This window comes from Cetorhinus maximus, chromosome 11 (assembly GCF_964194155.1).
Source record: "Cetorhinus maximus chromosome 11, sCetMax3.hap1.1, whole genome shotgun sequence".
Taxonomy (NCBI): domain Eukaryota; kingdom Metazoa; phylum Chordata; class Chondrichthyes; order Lamniformes; family Cetorhinidae; genus Cetorhinus; species Cetorhinus maximus.
The window spans coordinates 410,842-430,637 of NC_135889.1; the positions used below are offsets into that span (position 1 = coordinate 410,842).

General features: G+C 46.9%; 1 protein-coding gene and 1 non-coding gene across 2 annotated transcripts in view; both read right to left on the minus strand.

Moving 5' to 3' along the window:
- Positions 1-1,278: 1,278 nt before the first annotated feature.
- trnac-aca (transfer RNA cysteine (anticodon ACA)) lies at positions 1,279-1,361 on the minus strand. Its single transcript has one exon. It is a non-coding gene; the product is annotated as a tRNA-Cys (tRNA).
- A 16,471-nt stretch (positions 1,362-17,832) lies between these two features.
- LOC144686331 (NACHT, LRR and PYD domains-containing protein 3-like) overlaps positions 17,833-19,796 on the minus strand; it is a 57,606-nt gene continuing 55,642 nt past the window's right edge. The window contains 2 exon segments of the mRNA XM_078551412.1: positions 17,833-17,926; positions 18,740-18,907. Of these exon segments, the coding sequence (XP_078407538.1) occupies positions 17,833-17,926; positions 18,740-18,907 (262 nt within the window).

Consider the following 19,796-nt stretch of genomic DNA (forward strand, 5'->3'; position numbering starts at 1 on the left):
GCGGGTGAAAAGATCCTTTGAAGGTGGTGGGGGTGAGCGGGGGGGGCGGGGGTTGGTGTGGGGGTGGTGGACTCCTGCCCAAAGAAGTAAGCACGGAGACGAAGGCGCCGGAAGAAGAGTTCAGCATCGTGCCGAGCCCAGAATTCATTGAGGCAAGGGCGTAAGGGTATGAACCTCAGTCCTTTACTGAGCACTGAACGTTCAGCATCAGAGAGGGGAAGGTCAGAGGGCATGGTGAATACACGGCCGGGGCTGGGATTGGAAGACTGGATGGGGCCAAAGGGGTGGTGGAGGGTCCTGGCTGGGCTTTCATATCAATGATTTGTTGGAGCTTGCGCCGCTTAGCACCTGAAATAGAGAGACAAGGTTTATTTTTAAGGCCTCGGATGAGGGGAAGAATACACTGAAACTGGGGACAAGGACAGCTTTGAGATAGGGTAATTCGGTGGTGCTGGATGGAAAGGTCGGGTGTGATCATATAACAGCGCACGGCACTGAGTGTGGATCTCAGGATGCAGCGAGAACAGCAGCCCAAGGAGGGTTGTATGTCCCGGGGATACCTGTAACCCTGGGCGGTTTCAAAACATGAGGGACGGAGCTTCAGCTGGAACCACGAGGGGTAAATTGGAGGCGGGGACAGTCACTGAGGAAGGAAGAATGGCTGTGAAAGCGAGTTTTACTGAACACCTTGTCAAACACCAGAAGGGAAATGGAAAGCAATGAAGGTGAAAAGGGGAAAAGAGACTCGCGGAAATCCTGTCGGAGTGAAGAACAGTACTTCAGCAAGGTAGGCATTCCTGGAAGAGAGCGGCAGTCAATTAAACACTAAGTTAAAACCTAAATACTGCGGATGCTGGAAATCTGAAACAAAAACAACAATTACTGGAAAATCCCAGCAGGTCTGACAGCATCTGTGGAGAGTAAGACAGAGTTAACGATTCGAGACCGTTTGACTCTTCTTCAGAACTAATGAGAAGTGGAAACTTTTTTTTTCCTCTCCACAGACGCTGTTAGACCAGCTAAGTTTTTCCAGCATTTTCTCTTTTTGTTATGTATAATTAGACGTGGAGTAATTGAGACAAAGGGAGAGGGGACCAGAAGGAAACATGTCACTAATTTGCTGAATTTATGGCAGAAATTTCGTAATTATACGCAGATGAACAATAATGGGAGGGAATATCTCCTGTTGTTCTCGGTGCGGTTAGCATTCCACGTCAGGTATAATACATCATAAATTAACCTAGACAAATACTGAAACTGATGGAGCAAATGTAACCGCGTAACCAGCCGGATTTGAACCTACGCAGGGAAACCCTGATGGACTTTGTAGGCCATCGCCTTAACCACTAGGCCATGACCACACTATGGGGTAGCGCAAATTACCCTGATATCGGCTCAAAACAATTCTCAGCGCGAGACTCGCGATGTGATTTTGACTTGATCTGCTGGATCTAAATGCGTTTCAACACTCTGCTGCTTGCATGGATCTGTATTTTTCCTCATTTCGGCTGAATGTGGTCTGATCTGGGAAGATTTTTATAGTTCATTATTCTCGAAAACTGCATGTGTACCTGTGGGTTATTTTTCAATGTATTTGAAATGTAAAGGAGAATTAAATAGGCAGAAAAAAGCCCTTCCAGATTGAAGTCAGATGCAGCCGGATAAATGAACAAGAATAGAGGAACACGTAAACAGATCTTTAAATAATGAAAATTAATTTTCATTTAATGCACAAAATCAAAAGCACATCCAAATGATCCTTTCGTCATTTCAACGACATTTAGGTATCCTTCCCTGCCGGCCTAATGGTTAGGATTTCCGCGGTTCTGGTTCGATTTCGATTCAGAAAAGTGCATTTTCAAAACAGTTAACATGTCAGATCACATTTGTGGATGAAGGACAATTGCATTCAGCCTATGAATAGCCGCCGCATGCGGAAGCAGATTTCTCTCAAGTAATAAGGGGCCTTTCACGTGTCAGGCGAAGCTGATAACATCGAAACGATGTAAACACCCATGTTTTTGGTCTCAGCTCGAAGAAAATGTTAAGAGAGGCAGCGAAATGTTGAATCCACTGCACTCACTTCAGCAAGTGTCACAACGTTCAAAGCCATACAAGTCACAGAGGGAAAAAATATACTTTACATTTTTTTAAATTCCTGACTCAACTTCCGAATTTCCTTCCCGGAATTTTCGGCAGGAGATCACTCTCTTTCGGATACATTTGGATGGAAAGCGACCGCCCTCCGGCTCCGGAAAGCTCCGTTCCAATTCTGTGAATGGGGTAAACTTTGTTTGGACGGTGTATTACGAGTTCCCATAACCACATAAATCTTATGAACACGACCCTAGAAGACGACATTCATGGACAAATTGACCAGGTTACACCGCTGACAGGTATATCCAGGTACTAGCACCTCTGAGCAGATATACACAGGGGGACCACGGATGCACACAGGAACCTAGGGCTACCACAGTGGAAGTAGGGGTACCTACGGCTACCACAGTTGGACAGGGATACACAGGAACAACAACAACAACTGGACAGGGGTGCACAAAACCTCGCACAGCTGGTTGGAATATTCATGGGTTGGAACAAATTGGAGTCGATGCCTAAGGATTTTGGATTTTTAATTTACTATCAACAAAAAATAATTATAAGATGCAAATAAAATTTATCACATTTTTATTCATTTTACGGGATGCCGTCATCGTTGCCAAGGCGATCATTTAATGCCAATCCCCATTTGCCCATGTGGAGGCAGTGGTGAACTGACTTCTTGAACTGCTGCATTCACTGTAGTGTAGGCACATCCACAGTGTTGTTAGGGACGAAGTTCCAGGATTTTGACCCAGCGACAGTGGAGGAACGGAGATGTATTTCCAAGTCAGGAATGCGAGTGGCTTGGGAGGGACTTCCAGGTGGTGGTGTTCCCATCTGTCTACTGCCCTGTCCAACTAGATGGGAGTGGTCGTGGGTTTGGAAGGTGCTGCCAAAACAGCCTTCGTAAGTTTCTGCAGTGCATCTTGCAGATGGTACACACTGCTGCTGCTGTTTGTCGGTGGCACAGGGAGTGAATGTTTGTGAAAGGGGTGCCAAGCAATCGGGCTGCTTTGCCACGGATGGTGTCAAGCTTCTTGAATGTTGTGGGAGCTGCACTCATCCAAGCCAGAGGAGAGTATTCCATCACACTCCTGACTTGTGCCTTGTGGATGGTGGACAGGCTTTCGGGAGTCAGGAGGTGAGTGACTCGCTGCAGGATTCATAGTTTCTGACCTACTCTTGTAGCCACAATGGTTCGCCCAGCTCAGCTTCTGCCAGGTATGACTCCAAACAGTGAAGCATTTTCCTCCTGATTCCCATTGGCTCCAGTTCTGCTAGGGCTTCTTGATTCCACACTCGGTCAAATGCAGCCTAGATGTCAAGGGCAGAAACTCTCACCTGTCTTTGTTGATCGTCTTCAGAAATGCTTTGTCTTCACTTATACCCCCTCTATGATATCCAGAGCAAATGAAGCTTCACACAGTGCGATGACATATTCTGGTTCTATATATGTAGACATGGGCAATTTCCATTAATTACTTTGTACCCCATAACTCTAATGGCTTTGACGTAGATGCATGGTACACCTGTTCCTTTTTCCGGTTTAATTGAAATTAATGCATCCAACAGATTGATGGGATGTGTCCAATGTGTGGGTGAAGAGAGTGAGCATGCTTTCTGCTTTTGTGCGCTGAATGTCATCTCATTTTCAGCCCACACTGCTGGCTTACAACAATGAGAAATGTGTAAATCTCCCTCTGTCGGTGCAGGGCCTCTCCATGAGCAAGTTCTCAACTGTGCATCTTCCCAGTGACCATGGAAACGGGTTCCTCACAGCCCCAGGCTGAAGTTTCAGAGAAACACAGAGCGGGTTAGCCCCAGACATGCCGTGTCCAGGCCCACTGCCATGTGGACTCAGGAACCGAACTCGCAGCTGTGGGACAATAGCTCCACTGCGATATGGATGCCTCGGGAGAGCTAAAGAATATGCGAATAACCCCTGTCAAAATATCTGGACTGGAACCCAAAGGCAGATTGATGTCTGAATATGGCACATTCCTGGCTACCTTTGCAACCAAGCTGGTGCCAATCGCAGTCTTCAGCATTGATGCAGATTCAACCGGGGAGGTCTAGAGTCGCACCCTGCCGTTTGGGCAGCCCAGATCTACATACATTTTGCCAAACCTGGATCCCTGGAGACAGGGCACCCCATTTTCATTGCAGAATGTTAACACAACACGGGAAACAGTAGCTATGAGTGATAACTCCAATTTGATTGCCATAACGAACGAGTGCTACAGGCAGCCTCTGGCGGCGGGATGGACAATCGTATCTCTCTGGTCATTCGCCAACCACCTCACATCGGGCAGCGCCCGACTACTAAGGTGCTGACCCACCACAGCCCAGCTGCTTCAAGATTAGAGTCTCTCCACAACAAGTTGATAGAATCCATTGCACCAGGCAAATAAATGAAACAAACTAAAATATAGGAGATGTCAACTCGTCGATTCGCAAGCGGGAACGTCAGGACTATGCGCATGAATCAGACTGACAATTTGAAGTTGGTCGATAACAGATGCAAGATAGCTCTGATCGACATGCAACTTAATAGGCTGAACAACAACGCAGCATCCCACCAAGAGAGAGTCTCGCGGAGAGTGGATCAGTGAAAGGAAAACATGGCACGTTGACCTGGTAGCGGAAGTGCTCTGTAGAAACGTGTATTGAGAAACTAGACTTTGCTGCAAGGAACTTGCTACTCTCGATAATAGAACACACCACAAATGCAGCGGAAGGTATTCTCTCGATTAGTTCCTGTGATGGAATCTCTCCTTTCAAAGCTTGTTTTATTTTATTGAGCCAGGCCCAATCTGAAAAAGGAAACAGAGAAAGAAATCTGATCCTCCCATATCCTAAGGAAACAAAAATTAAAACTGAAATTTGGAAACCAAACCTTCTGTGCAAACTGAAACTCGATGGGGTGATGTAAAGGGATGCAGAGACATCCAGGTTCGGCTGTGGAAGTTGAGGAGTCAAGTGATTCAATGTAGAAAATTCTTCCCACACTCATTCCTCTCCTACACTGCCGTCGGCAAGTTAAACATGTACATGAATAAAAATGGCCTATATACGTCTGTGTGGTTTACAGTCTCCTTCAGTTTTGACCGTTGTTTATCTATGTGCTGTCAGAAGGTTAAAATAAAGTGTTGCGTTGTCAAAATTGCTACAGTGACCTTAATAACGGCCTTTGTGCTGAACTATTTGGAGAATATCCAATTCTGGTTTGCCTATGAACACAAACTGATCATTAACAATGTTCACGGGGGTTTCCGCCCAAGCTGGGATTTATTTTTTATCACCTGCCGGGTAGCGGACTATGGGATCGGAAGTATTTTCACTCTTTTACTTCCTTTTGTTTTCATATTGTTATTCAATTGACAATCAGATGCAATTTAACAGCTCCCAGAGCCCGCAGGGAACTCCGGGCTCACAACACTAAGAATCACAATGATCTAGAGGTGGAAAACGGAAGGAAATCCATTATTTACCTGTTCATTATATCAGGCAGTTTTATAGTGTTGCGGTTGACAGCCGCTGTCTGTTCTGTAACTCACAACCTAGCCGTGCATTACCGACCCGATTATATATGTTTCACATACATCGCTCCTCAATCAGGTTAGATGCTGATGTTTTTGTGTCCCTGTACAAACACGTGTCTTCATGCAGCTACACAAACTGAATTCAGGGAAGAGCTGAAGAAGGCGGTTCAATCTGTTTGGGCCGTTATTCGGGTATTGGCTAGAAAAGTGAAAAACCGAACCCATGTTTCCTGTCCTAACTCGAGTTCAATTAACGCCCCTGTTCTAATTTATATTGACTGTATTTCTACTACGGCGAAAATAAATTGTTCTTGTGAAATTGAAAACATTTCCTCAACTTCCTGCCGTGCGGTGTCTGCTGCTTTCCCAATGTGAACATCGTGTTTTCCTGTTAAAACAACACAATAACAAACAAGATTCATAGAAAACAGTCAGAATTCAGCTTCAGGAGTGGATGAGGACTCTGGGGCAAAGTGCGCTACTTACATTGTGAGTCAGGGTCTTGAATGTATCGATAACATTTATTCACAATTGTTTGCTGGAGGTTTGGCTTGTCTCAAGGCCGAATAGATTCGGCTTTTAAGCCCCGTTTATCATGCAACGTTATGAGGAGAATGTGGATTCGAGCCCTATTGCGGTCGCTTTACACAGATAAAACTGAATGAAATCAAATCCCATTAACGTACATGAGCTGAAGGCGCTGCTTTTCCCCCCAACCTGGTTCTCTATTAAAATACATTTCAACCTATTTCTAACCATCTTGTTCACCGGCTTTAGAAGTTTCTTCAGTATCTAACAAATCAACATTATTCAACTGATCTGGATAACTTATTTGTATTTCCAAGCTTTGTGCCAATGGATTAAATGAAATGCATTCTCGAGTTAAGAAGCTGGTAGGAGAAGATAATCATTTCAGTCATGGAGGCTGCGGGCAGTGTTTGAGCATTCACACCGAACCCCATGGACAACTCTCATGTACAACAACTTAGACCCTCGGTCACCATAGCTGGGCACGTGTAACCTTGTTACATGCCGGTACAAAACATCAGGCACAATAGTCGGTACAAAGCATGGGGGAACTGCTCGGAATCACTCATGACCTTCGCGTCTTGAGCCGTTTTCTAATCTCCCAGTCCGTGTAGAAATGAGACTTGTGAATCATAAAACCCTGGTGTTCCATGAGGAGGCCTGTCGGACACTGTCAGATGGTCAGGACTGAGGTAGTGCCGAATTGTGAGAGGAATACGGGGGCGCTGCTCTGTCAGAGATGAGGACTGCAGTTCCGCTGCATTGTCAAAGGATCAGGATTGAGGCAGCGCTGCAATGTCAGAGAATCAGGACGGCAGTACCGCTGCACTGTCAGAGAGTCAGGTTTGAGGGAGCACTGCATAGTCAGTGGGTCAGGAATGAGGGAGCGCCTCACTGTCAGAGGTTGGGGAACGAGGGAGTGCCGCACAGTCAGTGGGTCAGGAATGAGGGAGCGCCCACAGTCAGTGGGTCAGGAATGAGGGAGCGCCGCACAGTCAGTGGGTCAGGAATGAGGGAGCGCCGCACTGTCAGAGGTTCAGGAATGAGGGAGCGCCTCATTGTCAGAGGCTCAGGAACGAGGGAGCGCCGCACAATCGTGGGTCAGGAATGAGGGAGCGCCGCACAGTCAGTGGGTCAGAACTGAGAGAGTTCTGCAAAGTCAGTGGGTGGGGACGGAGGGCCTGCTGCATACTCAGTGGGTAATTACTGGAGGAGCGCTGCACTGTCGGAGGGTCAGCTCTGAGGGAGGGCTGCATTGTCAGCGGGTCAGGCCTGAAGGAGCACTGCATTTTCAGAGGGACAGGCTGAGGGAGCGCTACCTTGTCTGAGGACCAGGACTGAGGGTTTGCTGCACTGTCAGAGGATTTCGACTGAGGGAGCCCTGCACTGTGTGTGAAGATGGAGGGAACACTGCGTTGCTAGATTGTCAGCACTGAGAGAGCGCTGCACTGTCAGATGTTCAGGACTGAGGGAACGCTGCACTTTCAGGGGGTTAGGATTGAGGGAGCGCTGCACAGTCAGAGGCCAGGCCTGAGGTGGCACCGCAGAGTCATGGGGTCAGGCTTGATGGAGCAATGCACTGTGAGCGGGTCGGGAATGGGGGAGCGCTGCACTGTCAGAGGTCCTGGAATGATAGAGCGCTGCACTGTCAGAGGTTTACGCATGAGGGAGGGCTGCGTTGTCAGGGGGTCAGGAATCAGGGAGTGCTGCAGTATCAGAGGGTTAGGGCGAGCGCTGCATTGTCAGAGGGTTAAGCATGATGGAGGGCTACATTGTCAGAGGGTCAGGAATCAGGGTGTGCTGCACAGTCAGTGGGTCGGGACTGAGCGAGCTCTGCACTGTCAGATGTCAGGACTGAGCGAGCTCTGCAATGTGAGTGGGTCAGGGCTGAGTTAGTGCTGCAGTCTTAGGGAGTTACGATTGGAGGAGCGCTGCACTGTCAGAGGGTCAGGTCTGTTGGAGCACTGCACTGTCAGAGGGTCAGGTCTGTTGTAGGACTGCATTGTCAGAGCTGAAGGAGCACTGCACTGCCAGAGGGACAGGGCTGAGGGAGCGCTACATTGTCTGAGGACCATGAATCAGGGAGTGCTTCACTGTCAGAGGGTTTGGACTGAGGGAGCGATACACTGTCAGTGCATGAGGATTGAGGGAGCGCTGTGTTGCCATATGGTCAGGATTGATAGTGAGATGCACTATCAGTGGGTGAGGCGTAAGAGAGTCGTTCAATATCAGATGGTTAGGACTGAAAGAGCACTGCACTGTCAGATGCTCAGGACTGAGGGAGCGCTACACTGTCAGATGCTCAGGACTGAGGGAGCGCTGCACTGTCAGATGCTCAGGACTGAGGGAGCGCTGCACTGTCAGATGGTTAGGACTGAATGAGCACTGCACTGTCAGATGTTAAGGGCTGAGGGAGCGCTACATTTTCAGGGGGTTAGCAGTGAGGGGCGCCGCACGGTCAGAAGCTAAGCCTGAGGTGACACTACAGCATCATATGGTCAGGGCTGATGGTGCGATGCACTGTCAGGGGGTCATGAATCGGGGAGCGCTGCACTGTCAGAGGGTGGACTGATCGAGCACTGCACTGTGACAGGTTTGGGCATGAGGGAGCTCTGCTTTGTCAGAGGGACAGAAAACAGGGGGTGCTGCATTGTCAGGGGGTACTGACTGAGACAACACTGTACTGTCAAAAGGTCAGTGTTGAAGGAGCTCTGCACTGACACGGGTCAAGGCTGGCGGAGCACTGCACTGTCAGAGGGTCAGGACTGAAGGAGCACTTCATTGCCAGAGGATGTGGATTGTGGGAGCGCTAAACTGTCAGATGGCAGGGATTGACGTAGCTCTGCAATGTATAAGTGACAGGGCTAAGGAACGCTGCACTGTCGAGCGTCAGGAATGCAGCAGCGTTTCACTGTCAAAGCTTCAGGGCTGAGTGTGTGCTGCACTGTCAGAGAGTTTGGACTGAGGGAGCACTGCACAGATAGATGGTCAGTATTGAGAGAGTGCTGCACTGTCAGACTGTCAGGACTGAGGGAGCGCTGCACTGTTGGAGGGTCAGGAATGAAGCAGCATTTCACTGTCAAAGCTTTAGGGCTAACTGTGTGCTGTACTGTCAGAGAGTTTGGACTGAGGGAGAGCTTCACAGTTAGATGGTCAGGATTGAGAGGTTGCTGCACTGTCAGACTGTCAGGACTGAGGGAGCGCTGCACTGTCGGAAGGTCAGGGCTGAGGCAGTGTTGCACTGTGAGATTCCCACGACTGAAGGAGCCCTGTCCTGTCAGTGGGTGAGGACTCGGGGAGCGCAGCACTGTCAGAGGGTCAGGACTGATCGAGCGCTGCGCTGTCAGAGGGTCAGGACTGATCGAGCGCTGCACTGTCAGAGGGTAACGCATGAGGGAACTCTGCAGTTTCAGAGGGTCAGGAATAAGGGAGCAGTATGCTGTCAGAGGGTCAAAACCGATGGAATGCTGTGCTGTCATTGGGTGAGAACTCAGAGAGCACGACATTGAGAGTGGGTAAGGACTGATCGAGTGCTGCACTGTCAGAGGGTTAGGCATGAGGGAACGCTGCACTCTCGGTGGCTCAGGAATGAGGTAGTGCTGAATTGTCAGGGGATCAGGAAAATCAGAGCGCTGCAATGTCAGAGAGTCACGGCTGCAGCACTGCTGCACTGTCAAAGGCTCAGGATTGAGGGAGCGCTGCACAGTCGGAGGGTCAGGAATGAGCGAGCGTTTCATTGTCAGAGGCTCTGGAATGAGGGAGCACCGCACAGTCAGTGAGTGAGGACGGAGGGAGTGCTGCACTCTTAGAGTCACGACTGGAGGAGTGCTGCACTGTCGGAGGGTCAGGACTGATCAAGCGTTGCAGTGTCAGATGGTTAGGCATGAGGGAACGCTGCACTGTCAGAGGGTCAGGAATAAGGCAGCGCTATTCTGTCAGATGGTCAAAACAGAGGGAGAGCTGCACACACAGTAGGCCACAAATGAGGGACCGCTGCACTTTCAAAGCGTCAGGAAAACAGGAGCGCTGCACAGTCAGTGGGTCAGGAATGAGGGATCGCTTCACTGTCAGAGTTTTGGGAATGAGGGATCGCCGCACAGTCAGTGGGTCAGCGCTGTCAGAGGGGAACTGAGCCCTGGACCGAGCTCATAAACTGACCCTATTCCGCTCCTTAATAATCCCATTCTGAGCAGGAACACTGCCGGCAATTTTTTGATCATAAGAGCAATAGTCAGTGAACATTTCAGGAACTAAATTCAGACAGACAGAGAGAGAGAGAGGCCTAAATAGAACAACTGGAAGAAAGCTGAAAGCTTTGTTGAAGTCCAAATAGACTACGTCAATTGCATTGCTCTCATCTGCACACCTGGTCACCTCTTCGAAAAATAGCCCTCCCAACAATTAGCCCTCTCACAAACAGATTTCTGGTTAATCCATCTATTTCTAACCTATAACCTTCTTTTCCTAATTACTTGATTACAAACTGTAGATAACATACTAAAGGTATTAAAATTATCAAAATCAACAACACAAACCTTTGAGCTGCCCCCAAGAATACATTTAAAACCTTTTCCAGTAAAATGTGGTAACTATTGACTTTGATTCATCCTCTCCACCTGCACATCACTCACACAATTCTAAATTATTGGAATGTCCTAAGTACTTAAAGTTCAAACAGAAGTTTATGCATGGACTTTAAATATTCTCCAGCTGTCTTCAGCTGCATCCACCTTGTGGATATTTTCTAAATCAAAATCCCTTTTCATTTAAATTTTCCTCCTCCTGGTAGATACCGGTGTGTTTAATTGTACCCTGATTTTTTCTGTGGAATATCTATTTTATGCCTTGGTGATTTATAATGTTTTATCACGCTACTGATCACATTAATCCATTCATGTGGTTCTGTTGCCAAGTATCTGAGCAAGTCTGGGGCCCATTCTTCAGTGCAGGAGCATCATACATTTCCACATGTTAGTTACTGCACATTAACATATCATATCTGCACACGCATACCGAAATGCCAATATCATGCCATCTAATACAAGCCGCTATTCACTCTTAGGTAATCTTACCAGAAGTTGTTTAGGGGCAAGGGGGTGATGGGAGGAGGGGGTGGCATCTGCCTGTAGATATTTGCTTATCTCCCCCCGTGCGCTGCAATGCCCGAGGGAGTGGGCAGACTATCAAAAGGAGTTTCCTTAAATCATTCAGAGGCAAAGACACAAAGACCTCAAGATAAAGCACTCAACTTACTAGTTTCATCTACCCTTTCCTGACTTTTATTAAAATGTACAGAGATCCGTACAGCTTGATATATTCCATTCAACTATAGCCAGGAAGGGTTATTCATTTCCATTTGTTGGTGTTATTTCGCTCCAATATTCTAAGTGGGACATCCCATTAATTACTCTTCTCTCTCATGCATGAGCCCTGGAGGAATTTATCGTCCAATAATATTCACATAATCCGGTGTTTTACATCAGAGACAGAAGTTTTTGCAATCAGTTTAGGGATAACTCCCATATCTCCTGTTCACAAAGTTTTTCCTGTAAGATAACAAATGGGATGAAGCCAAATCTTTAAAAGGGGAAGTTTTTAGTTCAATAATCACTGTGCTGTCAGTGGAAAGGGTGAACTTCTCTGCTTCTATTCAAAAGGGTGGAGCAAACATTCCCAAATGTGCACAACTGTGTCAACTTTTTGTAATCAGGTAAAAGACAAACCAAAAACGATTTTAATCTTTGTTTTTTTCCAATCCTATAGGTATTTTTCTCAGCTTTGCTCAAAAGTTTTTTTTTGCTCTTTCATCAGGCACATTTCTAAATGCCTGTAATATTACTGAAAATAAAACTAAAACAGTTAGTTTGCACTGATAGAGAAAACCTTCAACCTTGTTAGACCAATAAGAGTAAAAGCGGGTGGAGCTTCCCAGAGCTTGTGAGCTGCAATAAAAGAGGCCTGAATTTGATGCTGTGTCTGGCTGGTTTGTCGGTGGTTCGCCGGGTAGGGAAAGGGGGCCGAAGGGGGTGGCTGGTTGAGCGGGCAGTATCACAGATAGGCTTCCCACTGCATTCACGCCTGCCCGATCTCTCAGCAATTTAATGCTGGGGTGGACGAGGTCTCAGATGGGCTGCCCACCCCTGCCCCAATTGAGAAACATAGGAAATAGGAGCAGGACGCGGTCATTCGGCCCTTCGAGCCTGCTCCGCCATTCAGTATGATCATGGCTGATTCTCTATCTCAACGCCATCCTCCCGCTCTCTCCCCAGAACACTTGGCACCTTTAGAGTCCAGAGATCTATCAATTTCCTTCTTAAATATATTCCCTTAACGGCCCTTTCCTGCCCAGCCTCAATTTTTAATCTGGCGGGAGGACTTCCCGAGTCTGGAGGAAGCCCGACAATGATCCAGTTCAGGCCTTGGGCGAGGGATGGGGGCGGAGTGAAGGTTCCTCCATCAGGGGTGGGTATGGTGCTGTAGTGGTATTGTCGCTGGACTAGTAATCCTTATTCCTAGGCTACTGCTCTGGGGATACGGGTTCAAATCCCAACACAGCAGCTGGTGGAGTTTGAATTTACTTACACAAATTCTGGAATAGAAACTAGTCTCAGTGATGGTGACTATGAAACCAATGTCAATTGTTGTAAAGACCCATCTTGTGCACGAATGTCCTTTAGGGAAGGAAATCTCTCATCCGTCATCCTTACCTTGTCTCGTCTACATGTGGATCCAAACTCCTACATTACTCCAGAGTAATGTGGTTGACTCTTAAATGCCTTCGGAAGTGGCGTAGTCAGTTACTCTGTTCAGGGGCAATTACAGATGGGCAATAAATTCTTTCTTTCCTGGGACACCCACACCCCATGAACCAATAAAGAAAAACTTTGCCCCCACCCCTTAAGCCCGGTAGCTGCAAGGCCGCCCCCCACCCGCCCTGAGGGCCCCAGAAATTACCTGTTGCTGGAATGTTGGGATTGAGGCTCTGGGAGCTACTTCCAGTCCCGGTCCTTTCCACTCCTGGAGCCTCAGGGACCAGAGAGCTCTCGACCAATCAGAATAGCCAGCAGCTCTCTGAGGCGGGACTTCCTCCCAGTGAGGGGCGGAAGTTCCACCTGCAGCCAATTGACGCTCATCCCAGAGTGAAATGGCTGCGGGGCATTGGGAGTTGGCGGGAATGTGTTCACCACCAACTCTTCGGATGGCGGGAAGGGAATCCTGGCCCTGACCATATGAAATAGCGGAGCGGGCTTGACGGGCTGTGTGGTTTACTCCTGCTCCTATTTACTCTGTTCTTGTGTCAAATTTGTCTGTAACCCTCCTGCAACTTGTGACATTTTACTTTGTTAAAGGCGCCCTATAAATGGAAGTTATTGTTGTTGCTGTAGTTTTGTATCTTTTATGTTTTATGTATGGTCGTTAATGATGAAGTGAGGAGAGTGTCTGAACCGCCCTTGTGGATAACCATTAGGAAACGGCTGTTACTGGTCAGGGTCACTGATTCCTTCCTAACCTGGTTAATAATCTTAGAGACCATGGGAAAGAAAGCAGCAGTTCAGACCTTGTGAATGTGACAATAAAACAGGATTAACAGGAAGATTCCCAATCAGACAGCTCACAGGCAAGAAAGAAGCAGAGAGTTCCTATTTACTGCCTAGTGTCATCCCCAAGACACCGGGGAAGAACAACCCAGGATGTGGAATCAGGAAAATCCTGTCCAGCTCCCTTGGCCCATTGAATAAGGAAAGTCCCCGAGTCAGGACTTCCGCAAGTTCCTAACACACATCTTCTCACAAACACCCCATTTCTGACCATCCGGAGACAGGAAGATTTGGGCCCATAGCATTTACAAAAGAATATTTCAATACCAAATAAGCAACTCTGAAATCAAAATAAAACATTATTAAAATAAAGGAGGCGAATGTTCAAATCTCTGTGTGGAGAAGCTGGATTATCTTTTCAGGTCTAGAGAAGGTTCAGGGCCCTGAACTATTAACCCGAACTTCTCCAAAGATGTTTCAGGATCAGCCTGTCCAGCATTTTCAGATTTATTTCATTTTATTCTGTTTGTATTTCACCCCCATTTCTTTTGCTTTTATTTCCTGTGAAGCCATCAGCTTAGTTTTTATTCTATTTGTGTTTGTTTTTTTCAGTCATGTAAACCTGAGAAATCAGACAGAAATGGTGCTTAATGTCTAGTAAAGAATAAAATGGTAAATTCACAATAATCCAAGGAGTGAAGCAATGTCGTTATTATTTCTCGATCCTATTCATTTCTCACTATAAAATGTGGAACAATACAACATAATTAACAGACAGAAACTATTTGCTTACATTGCACATTGTGGCTGTTTTTGTAACACTGACTGTAAATGTGAATCTGAGCCGCTCTGTTATAGTTCTCAGTTCCGGCCAGTAGATGTTCCCACACTCCGGAACAATGAAGTTTACAGATTAGAGAAGAACACAACACAATAATTGTTCACATTGTATTGGACAGGGGAAATTTGGGAATAATAGGGAAGAAGATTAGCTCTAGGTCCATTAAACAGGAGACGCAACACAATAATTGTTCAGATCTGACAAAGAGAAAGCGCGGGTGTAGCACATGTTTCTTACTGATCTCTATTGAGAAGGAGCTGGGCCGCAAGTGCCATTTTCTTGTGGTCTCAGCTCTTTTAAGAGAGATGTGGTGATGCTGAGAAGAACCTCCAAGCTCAGAATTCAACAACTTACATATTTTTATTTGTATCTTTTTGCGCATTGCTTTCTTTGCCTTTGCCGATTTCGGCGTGGCCTTGACCCACCATGGGGGTTGGGGGGAGGTGGTTGGTCTGGCAACAACTCATCCAAGACTCATGTCTGCAGCCGCAGAAAGGCCAGCGGTCTCCCTGAACTACAGAATCCCCAATTATTGCACCTCCTCACCCCCGGTCAGCTGAACAATCCGTGGCACCATGGGTTTGGCTCTGGCTGCACTCCCCAGTTGACCCGTCATTCTCACCAGTATTCAGGGCTGAATAAATGTTGTAGAGCGAGATGCACTGAGGGGATTAGTGCACTACTAGCCTTGTCCTCCTTGACACCCATTTCCTATGAGGAAAGACTGGATCGGCTGGGGTTGTTTTCTTTGGAACAGAGGAGACTCAGGGACCATTTATTTGAGGTGTTTACAATTATGAGGGTAGAGCTGGAGTGGATCGGGAGGACCTATTCTGTATAGTTACAGACAGGGTCACCCAGGAACATTAATTAGACAATTAATAGGCTGGTAAGTAGCACAATGAATGAGAGGCTGCTAACTCAGTCTATCACCATCAAAAAGTATTCATTAGATCACTCATTATAAAATTATAGTTTAGATCAGATTGGGGAGATTCATTTATGAACCATTCAGGAATCTAATTCATCCATTCCGTAGTCTGTCGATCTAATACTGTTGATTGGAGAAGAGGTTTGTCTTGGGATTTTGCCCATAATGGGGTATATAGTAAACCGGCCGGGTTTTTTGGACTCGGCCCGATTCTCTTTTTCATTGTTTGTTGCTTTCCCCGATGAGGTGTTAATCCCTGGCGCTCTCTGTCTGTTCCAGTGGATACAACACATCCCAGCCGCTCTAGTACAAGAAGATATGGGGAGCACCCCGGTGTCTGCATGAACATTTATCCACCAACTTGCTCCTCTGGTGAGAAACTGGCATTAGAAATCAGCGGACTCACAGAAACCTTTCAATTTCCATTTCAAAGATCTGAAACACCAGTTTTACACCCGAGTGACAAGTTCCACCCACTTCCCAGCTGTGGCTGTTGCTGGTGAAGTCACTGTAATTGTCGACTCAAATTACCCTGAGATGTCGCTGTTGGGGTATCTCCTAGAATGATCGATGTGACAGTTTGATACAACTAAGCGGAATACTCGGGCACTTCAGAGGCCGCGAACATGACAGCCAATCACATTGGAGAATCTGGAGTCAGAGACAGAACAGGCCAGATAAGGAGGGCACGTTTCCTTTACAAACACTCGGGCAGATTAATGATCAATGACAACAGTTTCTATTTAAAATACAGCTTCTGTTAAACTGAATTAAAATTCTCAAACTGTCATCTGAACTCATGTTCTCTGGGTTATCAGCAAAACCCCAGGATTGTTAGTCCAGCAACATAGCCCAATACACAATCCTCCCCTGATAGTTGAAATCGACTCCATTAAATGGGCCACTTATCTCATTGCAATTTGTGGGCTATCAGCGTTAATTGGGTGTCAGTGACAACATCATAAAAGCGTGTAAAAGCCTTTACAAAGTGTGTTTTTTTTGTCCCTGTTACCTGTTCTTTCCACTGTATCAGTATTAATCTCTCATTACTGTATGGTGATTATGTTGACATTTCTGAGTTGATTCCTTACATTAAACCATAGAGTCTTATCTCTCTGTCCCTGGATCTGTCAGTCTGTGGCCCCAGGAGATATCTAATACCAGATCATGTTTCTTGTGTGAGCCTGTTGTTCGAATCTGGTTATTACTGATTTCAAATTATTGGTTCCCTTCCTTGATTTTTTGAAGCCTGATGAACACAGTAAAACTTCACAATTTATTGTACCAGAGTGAGGGGAGAATAAACAAACTGTATATGATGGGGAATGTAAAATAAATCAGGAAATAATGTAATGTACAACAGGCCCATCAGTATCTGGAAAATAATATCAATCTAACAAAGTTACATCTTAAGGAACCTGACCCAGAACATCAAACTATCTTCTCTCTGTTTAAATGCTGGTGATCCTGCTCTGTGTTCAGACCACAACCCATGCATTAGGCCCGCAGAGTTTCAGGCTGTGGGTCCCGACATGGATCCTATCCATTTACTGCAGTGGAGTTTCCACTGGGTCACTTAACTTCCACAACTTGTTACTCTTTGAGCGGGTGGGTGAATTTACCAGGTCACCAGCTTTATTTGACACACTCCAGTCCTCTTTGTCATTCCAGCTGTTTAGAAACTCACCCTTCAGTGTGTAAATTACAGCAATATCAATAGGGCAGAGTCTAAATTCAACACATTGTTTCAACAACTGATGATTTCTTTCTTAGGGACGACAGAAAAGCATTGATACTTTCAGTCCAATCCCTCGGTTACAGAATCCGCTGGAACCTCCCCAATAGGATACTCTCTCTGGGACACCCCATGCAGTGGGTGTTTGTCTCTATTGGACAGTGGGATCTATCCCAGCTGAACAGACCCTGTACCCACCCTGAACACACACAGGTTCACTTCCCAGCAGGGTCACTGGGCAGTGATACTGAGCGGGAGCCCTACGGGCTTTACCCCCAATCCCAGGAATACTGAGTGTAATTGTCAATGTCCCACTGCAGCCCAGACTGATCCCCACCCTGGGCCCTCCCTGTCTGTACATTTCCCCAGTGACCCATTGGGGAACATTCAGCACCGGATATCCTGCAGAAGCAGTGCCCTTGGGGCCGGGCGGCTGAGTCTCGTGACCCTGTGGCTGGGCCTCTGACGTCACAATGGGAGATGACACTCACTCAGCTCGAGCTGGAAACTGGGAAAGGGCCAATAGGATTTAAACCTGGAGTGAGGCCGGTTAAAGGGGAGGGAGAGAAACTCGGTTAAAAATGTTCCTATAATGAGAACAGGAATGTTTATCAATCCTAAGGTTCGCATCTCACTCTCAGTCCAGATCTGGTTCCCTGCAGCAACTTCACCTGATTTTCTCCATTTTGACTGAACTGATTGTACTCCAGCCTGAAACAGATTAAAGATTAAACAGGAATAAACAGATTGAACAACAGTGTCAATAACAGGGAGACTGGAGTTAATGGGCCAAATCTCCTGCTCACTGGGTCATCAGAGACCAGACATATGGCTGAAGATGGGCAGCGGGTCCCTGGGATGTCCTGACCCGCGGACCTACGTGCGAATTGCCCCAGAGGTTTAAATTTCCACTGGGCAATACCCCTGCTGCCCGGGACCCTGTGTGAATGTCTCTGACTCTGGGTAAGAATCGGAGACTTGGGACAAATCCACAGGACTTACCCGGGTAGTTACCCAGGAAATGTTAGACCGTAAAACCTGGACTAATACCCGGGTAACTCCACAACTGAGTCCCCCAATCACCCACCCCCCACCCCCCCACTGACCATCATACTACACCCACACTACCCGATTAACCCCTCCAAACACCCCCGCCAACCCGACTACCTCCTGACCCTCCCAACTCTGTCCTTGACCAAATCTGACTAAACCCCCGGCTCTACAGCCCGACCCAACAACGCCGCTGACCCAGCCCCATTGGCCATCAACCTGACCGCATTAACCCCCCGACCCCACCACTCTCCCCTGACCCGTCTAGACTCTGCTCGGGTGGAGCTCCCCGGGGAGGTGGGGTCACTGCTGAAGGTCCCAGGAGGAAAATGAAGCAGTTTCAGTTCGGGAGAATCTTGTCGAGCAGCGGCAATCCGCTTTTCATTGCTGCTGTTTGATAGATTCAGGACCATTTATATTTTAAATCCCATTTATATTCTAATTATTACACTAAAAATTAACACAAACACTCACTTGATCAGATTTGGAGTCCTACAGGTCAGGATGAGTCGGCTGAAAGCGGGGACAGATTGGTCTGTGAAGTGGTTGTATACCAGGTTCAGATCCGTCAGTGACCGGTTTGTACTGAGAGCGGAGGCGAGATACTCGGCACAAGAATCAGTGAGACGGTTACCCCATAGACTAAGGAACAGGGGGAGAAAAATAACAGGAATCAGGGTAAATCCACAGTGTTTTAACGAATACTATTAATAATAAGAGACATTCCAAAAGCACAACATCCATTTATAAAGGAAAAAGAAAACACTATTAATGCTGCAAATTAAATATAAATATAATATACTGGAAATACTCAGCAGATCAGGCAAGTATTTGTGAAGAGAGAAACAGAGTTAAACATAGAACCATAGAAACTAGGAGCAGGAGTAGGCCATTCGGCCCTTCGAGCCAGCTCCACCATGCATTATGATCACGGTTGATCATCCAACTCAATATCCTGCTCCCGCTTTCTCCCCATATCCTTTGATCCCTTTCGCCCCAAGAGCTATATCTAACTCCTCCTTCAACACATGCAATGCTTTGGCCTCTACTACTTTCTGTGGTAGTGCTCACCAATTTCTGGGTGAAGAAATTTCTCATCTCAGTCCTAAATAGTCTATCCCGTATCCTCAGAGTGTGACCCCTGGTTCTGGATCCCCTACCATCCGGAACATCCTTTCTGAATCTACCCTGTCAAGTCCTGTTGGAATTTGATAGCTTTCTTTGAGGTCCCCCTTTGATTCTTCTGAGCTTTAGCGAATATAATCCTAACCGACCCAATTCCTCCTCATATGTCAATCCCGCCATCCCAGGAGTCAGTCTGGTAAACCTTTGCTGCACTACCTCTATAGCAAGAACATCCTTCCTCTGATAAGGAGTCCAAAACTGCACACAATACTCCAGGCGTGGTTTCACCAAGGCCCTGTATAATTGCAGGAAGACATCCCTGCTCCTGTACTCGAATCCTCTGACTATGAAGGCCAACATACCATTTGGTTTATTTGCCGCCTGCTGCACCTGCATGTTTACCTTC